The sequence below is a fragment of the Mizuhopecten yessoensis genome, unplaced genomic scaffold (assembly GCF_002113885.1).
Source record: "Mizuhopecten yessoensis strain PY_sf001 unplaced genomic scaffold, ASM211388v2 scaffold11155, whole genome shotgun sequence".
Classification (NCBI taxonomy): Eukaryota; Metazoa; Mollusca; class Bivalvia; order Pectinida; family Pectinidae; genus Mizuhopecten; species Mizuhopecten yessoensis.
In genome coordinates, this window is record NW_018408907.1 from 437513 (window position 1) to 458278 (window position 20766).

Sequence of the window (20766 nt, forward strand, 5' to 3'; positions counted from 1 at the left end):
TTTTTGAAGAATTTGATATTTCCCTTCGGGCCCGCCCCTCAGCCCCCAAGGATGCTTCTGACCAAATATGGAAAAAATCCTTTCAATCCTACAGAAGAAGAAGGATTTTAAATAATTTGCTATGTTTCCCCTATTGGGCCCCGCCCCTCAGCCCCCAGGGGAGCCAGAGCCACGGTTTATACAAAATTTGTTTCCCTTCACGGAAGGATGCTTCAGACCAAATATGGAACAAATCCTTTCATTCCTACAGAGGAAGAAGGATTTTAAAGAATTTGCTATATTTCCCCTATTGGGCCCCGTCCCCCAGCCCCCAGGGGTGCCAGACCCACCAGTTATACAAAATTTGTTCCCCTTTTCCCAAGGATGCTTCTGACTAAATTTGGTCAAAATCTGCTCAGTTGTTCATGACTAGTAGCATCTTTTAGGAAAAGTTGACAGACGACGGATGCCGCGCCATGGCATAAGCTCACTGGTCCCTTGGACCAGGTGAGCTAAAAAGGAAAGATAAATTGAGCAAAGCAGTTTCAGTCATGTTTCATGCACTTTCTCCCTAATTGGAAATGTGAAATGAGGGAGATCTCCTTCATTGTTGGTTTCAGAGGTTGACATCTATGAAATGTGTAAATTTGTACATTTAGCATTTTTCAAAGAATTTTATCAATCAAATGGATAGGTAATTATGATCTTGTTACTTGTGAACATACAACCACACTCTGCTATGGATCACACTTTGTTTGTTTGAAAACTAAAATCTTGATATAATGCCCCTCGTTTATTTATAAAGTAAAATCTTGATATAATGCCCCTTGTTTCATTTACCACCCCACTTACCGCCAACATATTTCAAGGTCTCTTTTCTTTTTAACCTTCAATTTATTGCCAAACCCCTTCATGATGCCAAGATCTCTCTCAACAAATGGTGGCAGTACATCAAAGTTTTATTATACATATTATATATAACTGTACACAATTATTTACTGTATAAATAACTTATGGGCTGGACGGCTTACAGAAATAAAAGAACACTGAACATTAAGTAGCCCTGTGTTCAGTAAATACCTGTAGGCATGAGGATGAAGCAGTCATTCCCCAAAAGAGAAGCATTAATTGCCTGAAGCTGATGGTGCCGGAAGCTACGCAGACCAAACACCGAGGTAAATGCTTTCATCATCTCCTTGCTATGTGAAAACTCGTATCCATCGAATCGCTTGTTGGCATCTTCAGGCTGCTTTTGACAACTGCTCGGCTCGGATGCTGTCAGAATGCAGAGAGTGATTGTTTATATAAAATCAGAACCTCCTCGTTTGAAAGTCATCCCCTGTGACTTTTACTATAGTACATCAATCTATGAGGTTTGTTGTTTATAGGTAGATGGACAGATAATAAACACTCTAACACTGTCAGTTTTAATCTTTCAACTCTTTGGCAGAATTGTTATCTACTTCATCATCATAAGGTGTACAGATATGATGTTATGAAGTACAGGTATGAGGGTTAAATTTTTTGCAGTTTAATTTCCAACTGTAACTATTTGATTTTAAAGAAAGAAACATTTTCTTTTTTCATACATAATTTCCATCAATGCACATATCCCTGTGCCATGCCCCCTGTGCATCAATGTGTACAAATTGTCCTGATATGAAATAAACTGAAGAATCTTAGTATCACTTTTAAGTATTTTAACTGTTTAATCTCAAAAGAACGTTTATATGGATGAAGAGTTTCAAGATGCTGTGAAATATTTTCACATTTGTAATCAATTTGAGCTATATCTGGACACCAGCAACTGACCAAGTCCACTGTCACTATATATATAATTAGTGCATTTAATTACTTCCTCCTTCTACAGAGACACAAAAGACCTTATACCACCTAAAGTTCTTCTCTAAGTATACATGAATTAAGCTGCAGTTCACTAAGTGTTAAAAACCATCTGGAGCAACTTCTATCAAAAGTGTGCAATGATAAAAAACTATAATATGTTTTACCTGGGTAATCGGAAGATTGAAAACTTCTGTTTCCACTCCGAGCTGCATTACTAGCACCTGTATCTGTGAATGATGAAGGTAGTGATCCAAATAATGAGTACAAATGATGATGACTTAATGTCTTGAAAACTATGGTCAACATGATCAGATATCCTTTAAGAATAATTCGTATTTTCTGTATAACATTTTGAATACTGAAAATATCTTTAAACTTTATAATGAACCTCATCTGCTCTACTATTGAAATATCTAAATAATACCCAAACCTTTAATCAAATCTGCCATATTGGAATATGAATGAGATAGTATGGTGTTTAAGAGGCAAACATTGTTCGAGTTAAGGACAATGCCTGACATGACAATATCAGCATCTGATCTTCGTCAAAATATGCCTGAATAAAGAACTGTGAAGTGCATTCAAGCATACAACATACTTTTGAATGGCTCTCCTCAATAATGATTTTAGAAAAAAAAAAAAAAAAAAATCTCACAAACTGTCAGTGATTTCATGTAACATTTGTACTTCATAACTCGTACAAACTACCTGTCTGTTGTGTCCGTCTAGGAGTATGGTTAATAGATGGCATATCAGATTCTTCATTTTCTTCCTCATCAAATTCATAGTCATCGATGTCAATAAACATGTCATTGCCCATGTCATCATGGAGAGAGCCCTGTGCTGTGACGGAGGTTTCAATGTGACCTGGCCTCTTTTCGGAGCTAGGTCCCTCATGCTGTGCGATCTTGTAATTGAAGTCAAAGTTAGATGTGACTACATCAGAGCCTCTTGTGAAGTTAGTGTCTGCATGACTGGAGCTGTTCCCAACAGCTAGACTCCTACTCAGGCTCAGCACAGGAGGAGAGGTCACCCCTGTGACTGGGGAATTCCTACTGAACGAAACAGGAGAACCCACAGACTTGTTACTAAAGCTAGCCATAAATTTAGCGTGGGACTGTGTTAGTTTGGCATCATCCTCGAAGAAGCTTTCGCCACAAGGTATAGGTGAGCCAAAAGCATTAACTGAACTGCTTGACATCCTTTTAACACTCTTGTCCATGAGCCCACTGGCTTCACCTCTTGGCATTGCAGAATCCAGCCCTTGAAGTCGGAGGGGTGTAGAGGTACTAGCAGGTGATAGGTTTCTGTATGGAAGTGGCCGTGAGGAAATGTTCGACTGGGGAAGGCCCCCGTCTGCAAACTTCTGTTGGACAGATGTATTCTCCAGTGGAGAGGAGAAGCAATCGGCCTTTAATTTTATGCTTTTCCTGCAATGATAATACATTTGTATTTGAATATGAACTGTTGGAATTTTGGCCCTTCATATCTATCTTATAATTTGAAAATGTCTGTGCAGTGTGCTGATTTCACTATCCAATTTAATATTTTTACTTTATACATTATTAAGATATTTTTCCTTCATTTTGACCTTTTGTGCATAACACTTCTTTCTGCACAAAGGCAAAAATGTCAAAAGAAAACAATGGGCACACATTTTCAGTGTTACATTGTCTGGAAAATATTTTATTTTATTTTGACAAATATGTTCACTGTGTCACATTTTCCTCTTGCCAACACTATATGATGTATCAGAGTAGTCTACCCTTTATACTTTTATAGTGACCCGAGATGGCTCTGGCTGTTACCTGAATTTGAGAAGTTTCTGCAGCCGCTCATAGTTCTGCCAGGCAATGACCATGAGATCATCCGTGCTGATCTTAGAAATGATGTCACAAGTCTCATCCATGATACGCAGTAACACGGTCCTGAGCTCCACAACATCTTCACCACTCAGCTACAAAACACAAGAAGAGGCCCCTAAGACCTGAATCATTCACTTATTTCAATTTGTTTTCAAACTCTTTTTCAGAATTTTATGCAAATACTTGATAAATGTAGGTGATATCCAGGATCTTGAGTGAAATGCAAATCCAAATATGGTTGTTTTAATATGATCTTCATACACTTTCAGCCACAGGTGCTGGAAATACTAATATGGTGTGTATATGGTATATATTAATGCACAACATATTAGCGTGTCCAGCACCTGTGGTTTCAGCTTTGCAATTGATAGCCCTCAATCTGTGTATCTCCTTGTTATCAATTATCTCCAGGCGTATCACATATATATGATGTCACTTTTCATGATGTCATTTGTGATTGGTTAAGTCAAAACTTAAAGACAACTTCAGACTTGAGACAGTTTCATAACCTTGGGACCTGATCACCTCCTAAACTCCTGGTAGTCCAACATTTGAGAACATGAAATCCCACATAGCAGGAATCTTTATACACCCGTCATTGAAAGATCATAATATATATTGCTGAAATGTAGGTACTTTTCATTCCTCTGTCCTCTTCTTGAACAAACACATGTACATGTACCAAGGAGATCATGTAAAACAAGTAACAGCATCTTCTATGAGGGACTTGTTCTTTGCAAGATTTCCCGATCTATCTTAAACATTGGAGCATGCACAAATAATGGACAAAGGAGATCATGCTATTCCATTATATTCTTACATAGATTTTAGAAATAGCAGTAACAAAAATTGTTCACAGACAGACTGACTGAAAGATGGTTTGGTTTGGTTTGTTTGTGTTTTACATCCTATTAACAGCTATGGTCATTTTAGGACGTGCCAGGTTTTGGTGGTCGAGGAAAGCTGGAGTTCCCGGAGAAAAAACACCGACCTACGGCCAGTACCTGGAGACTGCCCCACGTAGGTCTCGAACCCGCGACTCAGTGGTGGAGGGCTAGTGGTGGTGGCAGAATGTTAGACGACTTAACCACTTGGCCACCAGGCCTCAGATGATGAACCAGGGAGGAAAACTGATGGTGCTGAAAATATCATTAAACATTCATTATGATGCTGAGCACTTTCCTATTAGTCACACAGTTCTTACCTGTCCTGCTGGCTTCTTCAGTAATGGGTGTAGCAAAGGGTCGATCTTCTCATTTTCTTTATCACCTGGCATAGGGCTATCTGTAAACCAAACTTCAGTCATGATCATGTGAAGACACCATAAAGCAATATCATTTAAGGTAAAGAGTACCACTAGTACTGCATCAGTTGTAATCGCTAAGAAGAGTTCCACTCAAAGTTTTTAAAATTATATTTGGAGTATTCTCCCTTGCCCCTGTCAATTTTTCATTGGTTTTGCAGGCCATAACTATGACATTCATTCTGATGATATGCCATTACAATTCCTAGGTAGCAACATTGATAAAGCATTGGCTTTGTAAATGTAAAGGTCTTGAGTTCGACCCCTGCTGTTTTTGTTCTTACTTTTTGTGTTTCTATTTTCAAACACTCAAATATCAAACAACTATAATTCACTACGCATCACACTGTGTGATTTTTAAAAAAAAAATCTTTTGAAAAAGGCGTAAACAAAATGTTCACAATAGTGGCAATATGGTAATACATATTGGTACCCTTAATCTTAAAATATATTTTGCATATTGATTCCAGCTGATGATGGGTTGGTAGTTTGGGGGCCCTCCTTTTATAGTCTACGAACAAGAGCGGGGTGGTGAGGACATCTCAATATATCAGTAATTCCTTAACCCGACAACACAGGGTGGGAGAGTGGGGTTCTTTACCTGGTATCTTACAACATCTCGTTTAATATCCTACGAACAAGAATGGGAATTTGGGGCTCTGCGCCTTATATCCTAAGGAATGGTTAGTAAGGTTGTTGACATCTCACATGATATCCTATAAACAAGGGTCCCCGGGGGGAGGGGACTCATTTACTTTTTAACTTTATTTATTTTGCAACAATTATAAAACAAGTTATTTCAATTTATATTAATCACTCTTGTTGGCCCGGATGTTAGCGTGTGTGGGGTCTTAGTGTGGGAGGAAACAGGAGTACCCAGAGAAAACACACCTGGTCAGGCTGGTGACCCTATACCTTTTCATCAAGTCGATCAGGGAATCAAACTCCAGTCACCTTGGTGAACTGCGAGTGCCTTATCTACTGCGCCACCGACCACCCAGGGGACTTCTCAATACCTGGAATCCTACAAACGGGAGAAGGGGGAGGGGAACTCCTTTATACCTGGTATTCTACAAACAGGAGTGGAAGGGGGAGTCCTTACCTGTAATAGGTCTATCTGATGTCGTCGGAACAGATGGAAATGTCTCAGTTCGTCGTCGCTTTAGTTGTTGCATCATGCTGCCATCACCATTCAAATCTGTCAGATCTGGCTCCTGAACAAAAAATACAGGCAAGTTTTATTTTAGCAAAAGACATTTTATATCAGAGAACAAAGTAAAACAAATTATGTATACATGAACTCAAAATGTTTTAAGGGATAATGAAAGCATTGACCCTTTTGGAAATGACAAATTGTACCTGTTCCTGAAATGTCTTGCTTTTCCTTGATTCAGCACTGTCGTTTAGACCATCTTTACCCCTGAAATGCTTGCTCTGAAACAACCAAACATCCATGTAAACTATTGTAAGAAGAAACACTACTTACTTTGTGCCAAATTTGTATATCAGTTAGAAACAAACTGTAAAGATTTTTAAGTAGATGTTTATGCTTGAACCATCCACAAGTGATTTTCAACAAACGAACTGATTCATCATCTGTTGAAGGACATGGTCAATGTAAAATGTGGAAATATCTGACAAAAACACTGCTTTATGTAGCAATCAGCGTTTATAAAATGTAGTTATGGGGCAGTAAGCCTGTACCAGGTAATAAGTTCACCCATTTGTATTGCAGTTCGATAGAAACGCTAACAACGCTATTTCAGTTTCCTGCAATAATTAATCCAACACCTATTGCGTCTTTGTGTCAAAAATTGCATTTACCCAAATGACTTATTGTAGTAAACATGATAAGATATAAAACATATATGACCTAGAGCGGCTTTTCACATAAAAAGCTTTACTCAAATTTCATGACAAATACTATCCATATAGATTCAAACAAATTTATGGTAGAAAAACTCCCAGATGTTCTACCAGGAACTGTGGATGTATGCATGTACAACAACAAATACAATGGGGTTAAATTCTACTTACACGCTTGAGAGACAAAATGGCCTTTGGTTTTAAAATTGGAGACACTGAAACAAGAAACATGACCTTAGAAAATATCTATAAAGACATTTTACTTTGATATTTGAGATACATACACGATAGAGCTGCATGAGGTGCTTTATAGTAATGACTGTTTTTTCGCGATAAATTTTACAACAGCCAGTTCCTGAATTAATTCAAACATACATAGCAATATTTTTATAGAGATTGGGAAGATATTCCTCATTATTGAAATATGAAGCACCTTTTTTTTGCTTTGGGAAGCATCCTATATTTGGCAGTAAAACTAGGCAAAAATAATCACTGAATGAAACACACACCTGTGAAAATTCAAAATGAGTAATAACGCCATTCTTAAGGTTATTGTACAGTCAAGCATTTGAATTTTTCCGTAAAGACTAAGGAATGCTATACAACATACTTCCGAGTCATTACATTTTTTTCCCCCCAAATGTCAATTTTATTCCCCCATCAAATAGTAGAAGGCTCCCGGGGTTGGGGAGACCCAGGGTCATGCAGCTTCTTTAATTAACCATTTAGTGTCCTCATGCAAGAGGGCTCTCATTCATCCATGTACCATATACAAATTATATATAAGTGTGTATATAGGTACAGTATATACATGTTTAAGTTCAACATTATATACAAGTAGTATTTGTACCATTTTGAATCTCCGCCATGCACCTTGATAACCATCTCTTATATATAATGTTAGTTCCAGAAAAGAAGTCGCTCAAGAAATATAGCCAAATAACCCTTTTTGGCCCCACCATTTGTACAAGCTTGAAACCGCACCTCCCATGAATGCTTTCAACCAAATGTGATTGATATTCAGTGCACAGTTCCAAATTGACCCCTTTTGGCCCCGCCCCTCAGCCCCCTGGAGGGTCAGCCCCGTCATTTGTACAATTTTGAATCCCTACCACCCAGGGATGCTTCCAGTTAAATTCAGTTAAATTCAACAGAGGGTCAGGGAGGATGTTTGTATCCTTTACCAACAGCACAGGTAGGTGGAACAGAGGGTCAGGAAGGATGTTTGTATCCTTTACCAACAGTACAGGTAAGTGTAACAGAGGGTCAGGGGGGATGTTTGTATCCTTTCCCAAAAGTATAGGTACAGGTAGGTGTAACAGAGGGTCAGGGGGGATGTTTGTATCCTTTCCCAAAAGTATAGGTACAGGTAGGTGTAACAGAGGGTCAGGGGGGATGTTTGTATCCTTTCCCAAAAGTATAGGTACAGGTAGGTGTAACAGAGGGTCAGGGGGGATGTTTGTATCCTTTCCCAAAAGTATAGGTACAGGTAGGTGTAACAGAGGGTCAGGGGGGATGTTTGTATCCTTTACCAACAGCACAGGTAGGTGTAACAGAGGGTCAGGAAGGATGTTTGTATCCTTTACCAACAGTACAGGTAAGTGTAACAGAGGGTCCGGGAGGATGTTTGTATCTTTACCAACAGTACAGGTACAGGTAGGTGTAACAGAGGGTCAGGGAGGGTGCTTGTATCCTTTACCAACAGCACAGGTAGGTGCAACAGAGGGTCAGGGAGGATGTTTGTATCCTTTACCAACAGCACAGGTAGGTGTAACAGAGGGTCAGGGAGGATGCTTGTATCCTTTACCAACAGCACAGGTAGGTGCAACAGAGGGTCAGGGAGGATGTTTGTATCCTTTACCAACAGTACAGGTACAGGTAGGTGTAACAGAGGGTCAGGGAGGGTGTTTGTATCCTTTACCAACAGCACAGATAGGTGTAACAGAGGGTCCGGGAGGATGTTTGTATCCTTTACCAACAGTACAGGTAGGTGTAACAGAGGGTCAGGGAGGATGTTTGTATCCTTTATCAACAGTACAGGTAGGTGTAACAGAGGGTCAGGGGGGATGTTTTTATCCTTTACCAACAGCACAGGTAGGTGTAACAGAGGGTCAGGGAGGGTGTTTGTATCCTTTACCAACATCACAGGTAGGGGTAACAGAGGGTCAGGGAGGATGTTTGTATCCTTTACCAACAGCACAGGTAGGTATAACAGAGGGTCAGGGAGGATGTTTGTATCCTTTTACAACTGTAATGATTTTTTCCCCTTTAGCTCACTATAAAATGTTAACATGTTAAACACCATCACCCATAGAGTGTCAAGCATAAGGGTACATTCGCATATCCAGTTGAAACGGTTGAATCTGTAAAGAAAATGACAGACACAGATCTGAACTGAGGCTGACCTCAGGAAAATTTGGCACATGTAGATTGACGGATCCAGACGTACCTGACCGAAACTAAAATGATGACTAATGCCAGTTGGCGCTATTTCTTTCTAAAAGAAATTTATAATATTCTTGATACATTGTTTTTTATTCTACGAAACTGTGCATTTTTAGCTCTGCTTATAGAACGGTCCAAGAGCGTTTCTTTTATCGTGGAATATTTCTGCGCCACACGTATGTTTCAACCAGAATACAAATGTAGCCCTAGTGTCAATCCCAACTTCCCCTCCCCATATATATATTTATACACAACAAAAACGATGAAACAACAGTTTACCTGTTTATTACATTCGAGATATTTAAATGAGGCAGATAGCAAGATAAAAAGAAAATACAAACTTATACTTTGGCGTATCAGGGGCTACTCACTCAACACTATAAGCTAACTATATACAATACTACAAAAACAAACGTGTACTGACGAGGTAGCCTCCTAAGCAAACCATATATATATATATATGCAAAAAAATGCATATGGATGAAGCCAAAGTAATATACGGTTTCAAAATTTAAAGTTACCTGTTGTGAAGTCACGGGAATCATCATTGTCACCAGTTGGTAGAATGTTTATACTTGTGCTGGTCCCGACAGGTTTATTTTGTTTTGTTTTGGTACTGAACGCTGGCTCAGCAAATGTCCTAGATTGTGAAGCATCTAAATAGTCGTGTGATGCCTCGGATGTTTTTGGTTCAGAAAATGAAGGACCAAATAGGTCATCATCAGCATCATCTTCTTTCCCTGTGTACAACAGTCGCCCTGGTCCCTTACTCATGCTACTTTTGAGGAAGGACTGGTCAGTTTTAGACTTGCTTGTCTGTCCAGGCAAACTAAAACGTCACAGAACAATATTGTGATGTAAGGTCATATACAGTACATGCATATCAAAAGACTACAATAGACATTGACTTGGTACAGGCAAACATTTAGTTATAGAAGAAAAATGTTATACATGTCTATTAGACAGTGCCAGTCTGCCTGGAGCATCCTCGACACTCCAGGGGTTACGCTCGTTTTTGCTCTCTGCACCCCTGGAATATATATATATATATGTCATAGCAAAATAGAGGCTCGGTGTGCAACATCTTGTGGATGAGACGAAAATACTAGTTTGACCCTTTGATGTACAATGTATATCAAAAGAATCATGTGGTCGCCAACGGTAAATTTGACTACCAGGTATCTTTTAAGTTTGGTGCCACTCCTCTGAAATCCTCAAAGGACAGATATCAGCCTAGCGATTGGTCAGATTTTTACCTGAGACCAATCAAATAGCTAGCCACATGCCTTCAATTCTGCTATGACATATTCCAGGGGTGCATAGAGCAAAAGTAAGCATTAAACACCTGAAGAATCGAGGATGCATGGCCTGGGGTGGCCAAACCTTTTACTCGTATACTGACGTGTTCCCTTGTACCAGGAATACTTTACACGAAATAAGGCTGTCCATTCATCCTTGTAAAGGGTCTTTTCTTGGATACTGCTACCAATATTATTATACTTACCAAATTTTGCCAACAATGGATTGCAGTGACGAGGTAACTAATAAGACACTTGGGCGTTTATTGTTAAGAACATCCCCCATACTGTACTTATAATAATAATAGTGAAATAATTCCCATCTCCAATCACCTCCAACATTCTCCAATAGAAATATGTGATAGGTAAAAAATACTTTAGTTGTGATATATATACATATAAATATACTCTGATATTTATCTTTAGTTATAAGTAGTCATTGGTACTCACGAATGAACTCAAGTGTTAGAAAAGTAATATAACTATCATTCTCCCAAATTCGCCATTAACCTCCAATAGGCTCTTTCGACCCTGTTGTTGTGATGAGGTGCATTAGGGCATATTTGGTATCTTTTATGAGAGAAAGTATATATATATATACACGTATGTACCAAATATAAATATAAATATTTTGTTTAACTAATAAAAGTTCTAAGTTGAATTGTACTCTTGAATTGGTGTTGTTTATAAAAACCTAGAGAAACAACCAAGCATACCAAAATCTGAGACCAGACGGGCTCAAATAGACGTCAACTTGACATAATATAAATGACTAATTAGCGACGTTACAGTACGTTTCTGTTTGGTCAAAATCAAGCTGACCTTGGATCCTCATATCCATCAGGTAAATACAAAGCAATACTTTTTTCCATTAATTTGGTGGGATGGGGCCTTTTTGTCTCATTATGGAAAGAAAATACACCAATTGGGAAGGAAACTTTCAGGTGTAAACTGCAAATTCTTGGAATTAGGCATCAATATGAAATACTTGTACAGTTGAACCTCGTTATCTCAAACTCTTTTAACTCAAAGACCCTGTTTATCTCCGGTCCCGGCAAAATCTGTGATTTACGATAAAGCTTCAGACTGTAAAGTGTGCGGACTGTCAAAACCATGTTGTTCATAATAAAAAACAAACTTCATCAATGTTGATCAACGGTATTCTGTATTTATTGCAAGTATGTTTAATGATTTGTTCACCCAAACAGACGACAGTGCAAACCGGAAAGCGTCACAAAGCGTGGTCATGCATAAAAGAGTTCCACAGTTAAAATCACAACCTAGGACAGCTTCACGGGTTCATGTTTTATACAGGAGCCAGTATGGCTTTGAAAGTCGATCGAGAGATTTAAGAACAATACGATAATTGCTATTGATTACATCGAGTTGAGGAGGTGTCAGGTGTCACACTTGGCTTTTATGAATCAATGTGTTACATGTACGATACAATCTGTTTGTGTGTGTTTTCATTTACAGAATCAACTATATACGTACACTCCATTACAGTGATTTGTTTTATACTTGCACACTTTCATTTCTGCATAGTACGAGGATTGTCTTGGTTAAGACAGCGGGATAGTTCGATTTTTAAATGTAACACTTGACGGACTTGCAAATACAAATGTAGATCTGGAAAGACTTTGCCAAGATCTAGACTAGCCAAAAACAACATTTAATCACTAGGCCCATCCATACTTAATAACGAATTCACAATATGGTCCACCATTTTGATGGCGTGAAATAAAGTATGTTTTTTGGAAATAACTTGCTCTATTTTTGTAAGTGTGTTTATTCTAAAATCAAATACCTGTATTTGTTATATTGATTACGTATATCATTCATCGATTGATTATAAGCATTGGCTATTAATATTAAGTCCAAACAGCAAAATTTCATACCAAATTTATGAACCAGCATAACTTGAATACTCAGATAACTCGAAGCTTTTCCACGACCCCATTGACTTCATGATAACAAGGTTCGTCTGTAGTTTCAATTGGGAATGGGGCCCATTATTGGCCCCAAAAAGTCCCTGGAAAAAACCATGGTAAAGTAAATTTAAGTCACCTACCTGTGTGGTGCTACTGTGGCGACAGGTTTCGAAGGCTTGATATCTTTACCAGTAAAGTCAGTAATTGACATTTGTTGTTTCCACACCTGAAGTAAAACAAATACACAGTTATCAAATAAAGTTGATGCTTTTATTGATGTTCTGTCCCTATAAATGCTGGAAAAGGAATTTCACAGATTTAACATTATGTGGTATAGGAAATATATTTTTGAAAATATTTTGTGAAAAAAATAGAGGTTCCAGCCAATGTTTAAAGATAAATACAATGTATATATAAATAACAATTATTGCCAATGAGAAACCTAATTAAACATTATGGTCATGTTTCTGACTACAGGAGTCTAACTTTGATAAATCTAAAATCTACATCCATATTTAGACATTTACCTTCAATAATACTTAACTCCGAAGAAACATAACTTCAAAGACGAAACATTTATAAAAAATTGTAGTAAGGTCAAAGAGTTTAAATAATACCACATGCTAACAGGAATATCTTTTATAACAAAATGTTGAAAATAACATGAAACAGAAATTTAAAAAAATATCTCTATATCAATATAGATAATACCACATAATTAGATTAGATGCTATCTAAGTCTGTGATAATACATATATTCTTGAGTTCCAGCAGATAAGTATTACAGGTAAATTTACCTGTTAGAATTTGCCCCATTGTTATGAAAATGGCTATCCCTATCAAAACAAAACTGGCAACGTTAGCAGAGAAATTATAAATGTTGACATGGAGAGATCTAGATAAACCCAGTTTTTACTGTACCATAATACTTTACCAGTATTAATTTACATAGTAAAATCATATTCTCTATGCAGGTACCTAATAATTTATATAACCAGTATGCTCTACTATGCTGTTTCTACATATAAAGCAAAATATTGTGACTTATATTTTTCAAAATTTTCTGTGGAGAGCACTATACCTACTTTGATTTCTATTATATGTGTTAGTAAGTTAGTATCGAGTAAAGCAATACATTGGGTATATATTTGTGACACAGGCCTGCTAAATATTCGTCATATTTAAATGGGATGTATTTTATTTGTATAAGTGTTAGTTTGCATCAATAAAAAAAATTGTTTACTTATCTTCATATTGTGTGCAGATTCCGGAAAATCCGTACCATGACCGGTTTTCAAACTTGCGTTTTGTACTTTCGTTTTCAAAATACGTGTAATGCAGCATTATCCACAGTAGGCCCGGATTATGTATATTTGGGACTGTATTGTCTGTAACTGACTATTGACGACTGGACACTGACCTAAGACATGCACAAGGCATTCTCTTTCTTTTCCCCGCTTTATTCTCTCTGTCTCTCTCTACTTCACTCTAGCTCTATAACTTGAAGGCGTCAGATCAATTCTTCATCTCTTCAGGAATATTTTGTTCAAAAAGGCTGGATCATCTTTGCAGATTTATGCATAATTTATTTAATTGAAGTTTCTAGTACATTTTTCCTTCGTTAATTTCATCACGATAACTTCTTTGTTCATAAGATGTCGCCATGGCCATTTTACTTTCATGATAGACGAAAGGCAGTCTGTTTAATTGTAACGTAAATTGTAAGTGTAATTTGAATAGTATTTTTCATACTTACTAGTGTTAAATATGCCAGCATGGTAATTTTGTGATTGACACAACTTCACGTTGATGTTGTGTACATGGTTTGAATTTGCGATCAATGCTTGAATAGGATTTATTTGTAATATTTTTTTTATTATTTATATTTTAGGGACTTTTTCCATATACCGTTTTAACAATGCACTGAATAAAGATGCACAACTGAATTTAAAGACTTCGCCTGGTTCTCCCAATACCGCAAACAACCCTAACTTCACATACTCTACATATTCAAAATGTACATCTTACAGAACATCTATATTTACTAAACAAACCTTTGATGCATTGGGAACAAATTTAGATGTAGTTTGGGCAGATTTTGGAAATGGTGGTGTAGTAAGCCACTCTTCATCGTCCTCGTAATCGTCCACACAGATAGGTATTGGTAGCGGAGGAATGGGTGTACTCGACGAAGTGACATTATCCTTTGCTGGAGAGAGGGCTGCTGTTGAGGACTATCGGAGTACAACAACAACAATGTTTACGCTGTAGGTATGCCTTTAACACTAATGAAACACAAGGATGGTCTGTTACTGTTAGGTTCACTCGCGATCGGTTATTTACAGAAGCGATGACATGACCGAATCCTACAGGTTTTGGTGAACCCAGAAGGTTCAGTAGACTAGGCTGGTTTGGTACTTTTGAAGACAACAAATGCTGAAGGGTTTTATCTAAAATTAGCAACACAAAGGACACCAGAAGCAAAGTACAACGTTGAGACGTCATTCCTATTGCCAAAAATCTTATAAAATATCAAATGACTTTTGCGAAGAACTGATCATACGTCATGGTATCAAAACGACCGAGTAGATCTAGGTAGGCTAGGTATATATCTGTACTGTACCAAGGGCCACATGATCGCAGAAAACAGGTTATCACACAATGCCACATGTGTCGAGTCAATTCTCATTCAAAAAATAAACTTTTAATGATCAGCTGCAAGTTTGACAGCCGTAATTGGAGTTTGGCGATAGACATATAGCCAACACCATGCATATACACATTTGCATGTCATTGTAGGGTTTCGTGAACTCTGGGGAAAAAAGCAAGCCTATCTTATTTAAACACAATTGGTACAAGAGACGTTTAGATATACTATACCATTTTTTATGCAAATTCTGGAAAAAAATATCGGGGGCATAGTGGTGAAAATTGTCAAATTTGACCAATCATTGGGCAGGATTTGGCAGATGACTACGAGCAAATCTAAGATAGCAAAAGAGTCCGACCAACTGAAGTAAGTCAGGCCTAAAAATCTATAAATCAGTACAGATAATATATATATTCCAGCTCCAGCAGATAAGTATTACGGGTAAATTCACTTGTTAGAACTTGCCCCATTTTCATGAAAATGGCTATAATCCCTATCAAAACAAACTGGCAACAGAAAATTCATAAATGTTGACATGCAGAGATATAAACCCAGTTTTCACCCTACCAATATTTCATCAGTATTAATTTCTCCTATACATTCATGCCGTTGTCAAACTGTAATCTCCATGTAGTTTTTATATCAGATATATTATTAGTATGCTGTTTCTAAAGGTATAAAAGCATGTTGAGAAAACAGTGGACATTTGATTTCAATTAGTTGTGTTAATAATTAAGTTAGTATCAATTAAAGCAATGCATTGTGTATCTCTTCAAAATCATATCTATATAACAGTGCATTACAGAACATCTGTATGTATCAAACAAACCTTTGATGTTTTGGGAACAAATTTAGATGTAGTTTGGGCAGATTTTGGGATTGGTCGTGTAGTAAGCCACTCTTCATTGTCCTCGTAATCGTCCACACAGATCGTTGGTAGTGGAGGAATGGGTGAACTCGATGAATTGACATTTTTCTTTGTTTGGGAGAGGTCCGCTTTCGAAGGTCTGGCATTTGTCACTGGGGCTGAGAATTTAAAGTCTGAGGATTGTGTTTGTATCTTAGTACTGCTCTCCAGACTAAACTTGTTACTGAACACATGTTTAGTCCCTTTGTTCAGGCTGGTTCTCTTAAATTTGAATCCACTGAAAATAAATAAATCAGCATGTAAATTTGATAATCATAGTCCTAATACAAACATGTTTACGATTACATCCTGAAGCGTGAAGATAATTTAATGGGACTGAATACCAAAATAGTTGTTCGCTATACATTAGATTTTTTTATTTTTATTTTATAATGAATGGGTATCACGCGACTTTAATGCATTTTTATCAATCATATAGTATAAATCATAAGAATATATGACTTTCAAAGCATACTTTACATGGAAGATATTTAAAATCTTTTATTTCAATGATGAACCGATTATATTGATTTTGAAATTATTAATCGATGATCAGAATCGGAAAGGGCAAATCGATCGATTTTGATTATAATTAATCATCAGCCCTCCACTACCATGTATCCTATGTAAAATTAAATCTGCCACACTATCCCCTCTTTTTAAATGTGTTTCCCCTCAAACACCACAACAACCAACGGCCAGGTTATTACTCCCCATCACCACAGGGAGGGCCACGGACACCATTTGTAACAGAAAAGACAGTAAAGTACTTACACCTTAGATAGAACTTGAAATTCCAGACTTCCTTAAGTTGGATACTCTACCACTGAGCTAAAGGAAATCTACCTATATACAATGCAAAGCTAGTAGCTTAAGGTGACCAAAATCGTATGTATAATTAAAATCTGCCACACGTATATATATAATTTATAACTACACTTTCCTGTACCTACTTTTTAGTGACAACACTGCGATCATCATTGGAGGCTTCAGACATCACTTGTTTCAAGTTTGTCCATAGGGGTAAACTGGTGTCAAACTGCCTGGAATGATAAAATTGACACAAATGCTACACAAATATTTTTGAAATACATAAAAGGTAAAAGGTACATGGCATGATGGGGTGGGTACATGGCATGATGGGGTGGGTACATGGCATGATGGGGTGTTTCCTATTTCACCCACGAAGAAAGACATCAATAATGTCTTCCATATCTAAGAACGCATGATACATGAGTACAATCATCAACATTTTCCAGATCCTAAGTAGGAAATGTATAAAATCAAATTGTTTGAGTTGAAAGTGTTCACCATCTGGTTAACTGATATTTCTCAATACATTGTCATCATCATCACCTCAATTCAAAGTCTCTGTCATTTTCATTATCATGCTACACACATATTCTGGTATTCTACACGAGACAGTGTACATTTATAACAGACCAGATGATAGCTTTAATTTGCTGATTATGATGTTAAATGGTCTTAATTACCCTTCAAATTAGAAGCTCAGTAGTGTATCAGTAGGAAATAAATGTTAACAGACCACAGGCGTTTGAAACACCTTTGAACAGACCCAGCATTCGTAGCGTAAAGGAACAACTGCAGCTCATTTGGAGGAGGAGTCTTTACACCAGTTAAGGACAACATTGTGTCATCAGAGGAACAGTGCCTAGTGACCGACTGCGAAATTGAATGGGTCAAGGTAAAACTACCGAGGAACAAAGACATCTATGTCGGGAACTTATACATGCCTCATCGGAACATGAAAGACATCAAGGAACTTAACAACTCGTTACACAAGCTTTCCAACATTCCAAACCCGAGAAGTACAGTGCTTCCTGGGAACTTTAACTGTCCTAACATAGACTGGTCAAGCCAACACGTGAGCAACGTTAACCACGCCTCTGATAAGGCGATCCAACAAGCCTTAATAGATGTAACATCCGACAACCTTATCCAGATTCACGAAACACCAACAAGAGAGCAAAATATGTTTGACTTGGTATTCACATCCAACCCTACACTAGTTTTAAAAGTCCTCAATTAGTACTTAAGTATTAGTGACTTGTCAGACCACGATGCCATAGTCACCAACATCGACATTAAACCGGTATACAACCAACAACAACTCAAAATCTACAAATATTCACAACCAAACTGGGACCAACTTAAACAGGACTGTAAGAAAACATCGTCCAACACCATCTACAAAGCAAACAGTGGAGGTACAATTGAAGAAACATGGGAAACATTTAAAACAGGAATCCTACACAGCATGGATAAAAACATACCGACCAGACTTTCTAGTCTACGACCATCACTGCCGTGGGTAAATAGGAAAATCAAGAAAATACTCAGACGCAAACAAAGACTCTATAAACCAGCAAAGAAGGACTCAAAACAATGACAGCAAATCTTTCTGGCGTTACATCAAATCTCGAAAACAGGACAACATCGACGTCTCACCCCTGAAAGATCGAGGTACACTAACCAGCGACAGTCTACAAAAGGCAAACATATCATTAAGTAAATTCCAGTCTGTCTTCACAAAGGAGGACCCAACCGAGTACCGGAACTACATAGGGCAGCCATCTGACATCCACTAACAAACATTGTCATCCAAGTCTACGGGGTCACGAAACTCCTGCACAACCTTAACACTGCAAAATCCTATGGTCCTGATTCCAAATATGATCCTTTTCGGCTGCGGTGAGGAACTCTCACCCGGCCTTAGTGCTGTATTTCAGTTATCGCTAGACACTGGATCACTACCATCAGACTGGCTAAAAGCCAATATTTCCAGTGTATTTATAAAGGGAGAAAAAAACCTTGCAGAAAACTACCGTCAAATCTCACTGACCTGCGTATCGTGCAAGATACTAGAACATATCATCTGCGGTCAACTCATGAAACATCTAGAGGATAACAACATACTTACCACCTCAAACCACGGCTTCAGGTCCGGGTATTCCTGCGAACCCAACTATTAGTCACCATGGAGGACCTACTACAAGCACACGACAGTAACAACCAGATCAACTGTGCAATACTAGAATTCTCGAAGGCATTCAATACTGTGCCTCACAAACAACTCCTACACAAACTGTCATCATACGTAAACAGTCAAATACACACATGGCTCACAGTTTCTTACTGCTTATGCAGGTTGTATTAGAGGGCCAGACTACACATCAAGTTACCGTGGACTCCGGTGTCCCCTAGGGGACCGTCCTCGGCCCGATACTGTTTCTGTTACATCAATGACCTACCAGCCAGTGTAAACTCCCAAACGAGGCTCTTCGCAGATGACTGTTTGCTGTACCGCACAATCAGATGTCAACAAGACCATTTTACTTTACAACAAGGCCTTCAAAACTTGGAAAAGTGGGCAAAATCTTGAAATTCATTGCAAAGAAATGCTACATCCTCAGCATCCGGGGTAAGAGTAAACACTTCTAAAGCCTGGACAACACCATCCTCCAGCAGGTCCCATTTAACCCTTACCTTGGTATTACCATCTCAGAGGATCTAAAGTGGGGCATTCAAATAGATAACACCACCAAAAAGCCAATTCGACCTTAGGCTTCCTACATAGGAACTTACGGAGCTGCCCACCACTTAGAAGACACAGTGCATATGTATCACTCATACACCCCATTCTAGAGTACGGTACAGTCGTGTGGGACCGATATTACACCACGAGACATAAACAAAATTGAGAGAGTGCAACACTGAGCCGCCAGATTCATCTCGGGAGACGTACGGTGTACAAAACCAGAGACCCGGGATGCGTTACATCGATGCTCAAGGAGCTGAAGTTACCACCACTCCAGGAGAGGCGCTGCAACATCAGGCTGACTTACAACTACAAAGTCGTTGAGGGGTTGGAGCCAGCCATGCCACCTCGGAGATACCCGACAGCCCGCAAACAAGGCAGGAACATCCGTACCAAATCATATACCGACTTTGATACCACCAACATTGTCGACCGTTCAGCCCGTTTAAACAACAGAGGTTTCATCGTTCCATCAAGGTCTGAACAGTACAGGAACTCGTTCCTTGTTAGAACAACAATAGACTGGAACCACCTAAGTGACTCAATTGTGAAACTATCAAGGCATTTAAATCAGCCCTCGAATCGTGCGATTAATTACATCTGCGCTCTCTCACCCGCTGCAATATTCCCTTAATTGGGATCTAGCAGTGTATTCCATACAGATACAGACTGGCAAGAGCGCTTAGTGATATCTTCATACCTTCAACATGATGATGTCGAATAGCTATGTCAACTTCAACAGGATACTCTAAAACGTTCAATATACTGAACATTACCGTTTAGAGGCAACATCTATCGTATGTATACAATAGCATATTATTTCAATGATAACAACCCTGCTTCTGTATTCATTTGATTGACAAATGAAGCTAGATCTTGTACCTGCTGTTCTTCAGTATAGCTAGCTGCAATAACGTGGCTATCTGAAGACGAGAGATGTTTTAAAGAGGAGGCCGGGTATTAATATTAGTACTACAGCAGACGATGTTTACCTGTGTTGAAACCTTATAATTGTCAATAAAAAAAAGAAACATGAGCTTGAATCCAAATGTTTCGACAGATCAGTCAACAGTTGAAAATGCTTATCTACTGTCGACTTGCAGAAATCAAATTGTGAA

General features: G+C 38.2%; 1 protein-coding gene across 1 annotated transcript in view; it reads right to left on the reverse strand.

Annotated features, from left to right (window-relative positions):
- LOC110467040 (Bloom syndrome protein homolog) overlaps positions 1–20625 on the reverse strand; it is a 56585-nt gene extending 35960 nt beyond the window's left edge. Inside the window, exons 1-13 of the mRNA XM_021523905.1 lie at positions 17043–20625; positions 16012–16327; positions 14587–14766; positions 12673–12758; positions 9825–10132; positions 7030–7073; positions 6352–6426; positions 6095–6206; positions 4894–4973; positions 3633–3781; positions 2533–3254; positions 1989–2051; positions 1060–1254 (exon numbers count right to left, since the gene is read on the reverse strand). Coding sequence (XP_021379580.1) covers positions 1060–1254; positions 1989–2051; positions 2533–3254; positions 3633–3781; positions 4894–4973; positions 6095–6206; positions 6352–6426; positions 7030–7073; positions 9825–10132; positions 12673–12758; positions 14587–14766; positions 16012–16327; positions 17043–17086 — 2374 coding nt within the window. The 5' untranslated portion in view covers positions 17087–20625. The remainder of the gene's footprint in view (positions 1–1059; positions 1255–1988; positions 2052–2532; positions 3255–3632; positions 3782–4893; positions 4974–6094; positions 6207–6351; positions 6427–7029; positions 7074–9824; positions 10133–12672; positions 12759–14586; positions 14767–16011; positions 16328–17042) is intronic.
- Between the last annotated feature and the right edge of the window lie 141 nt (positions 20626–20766).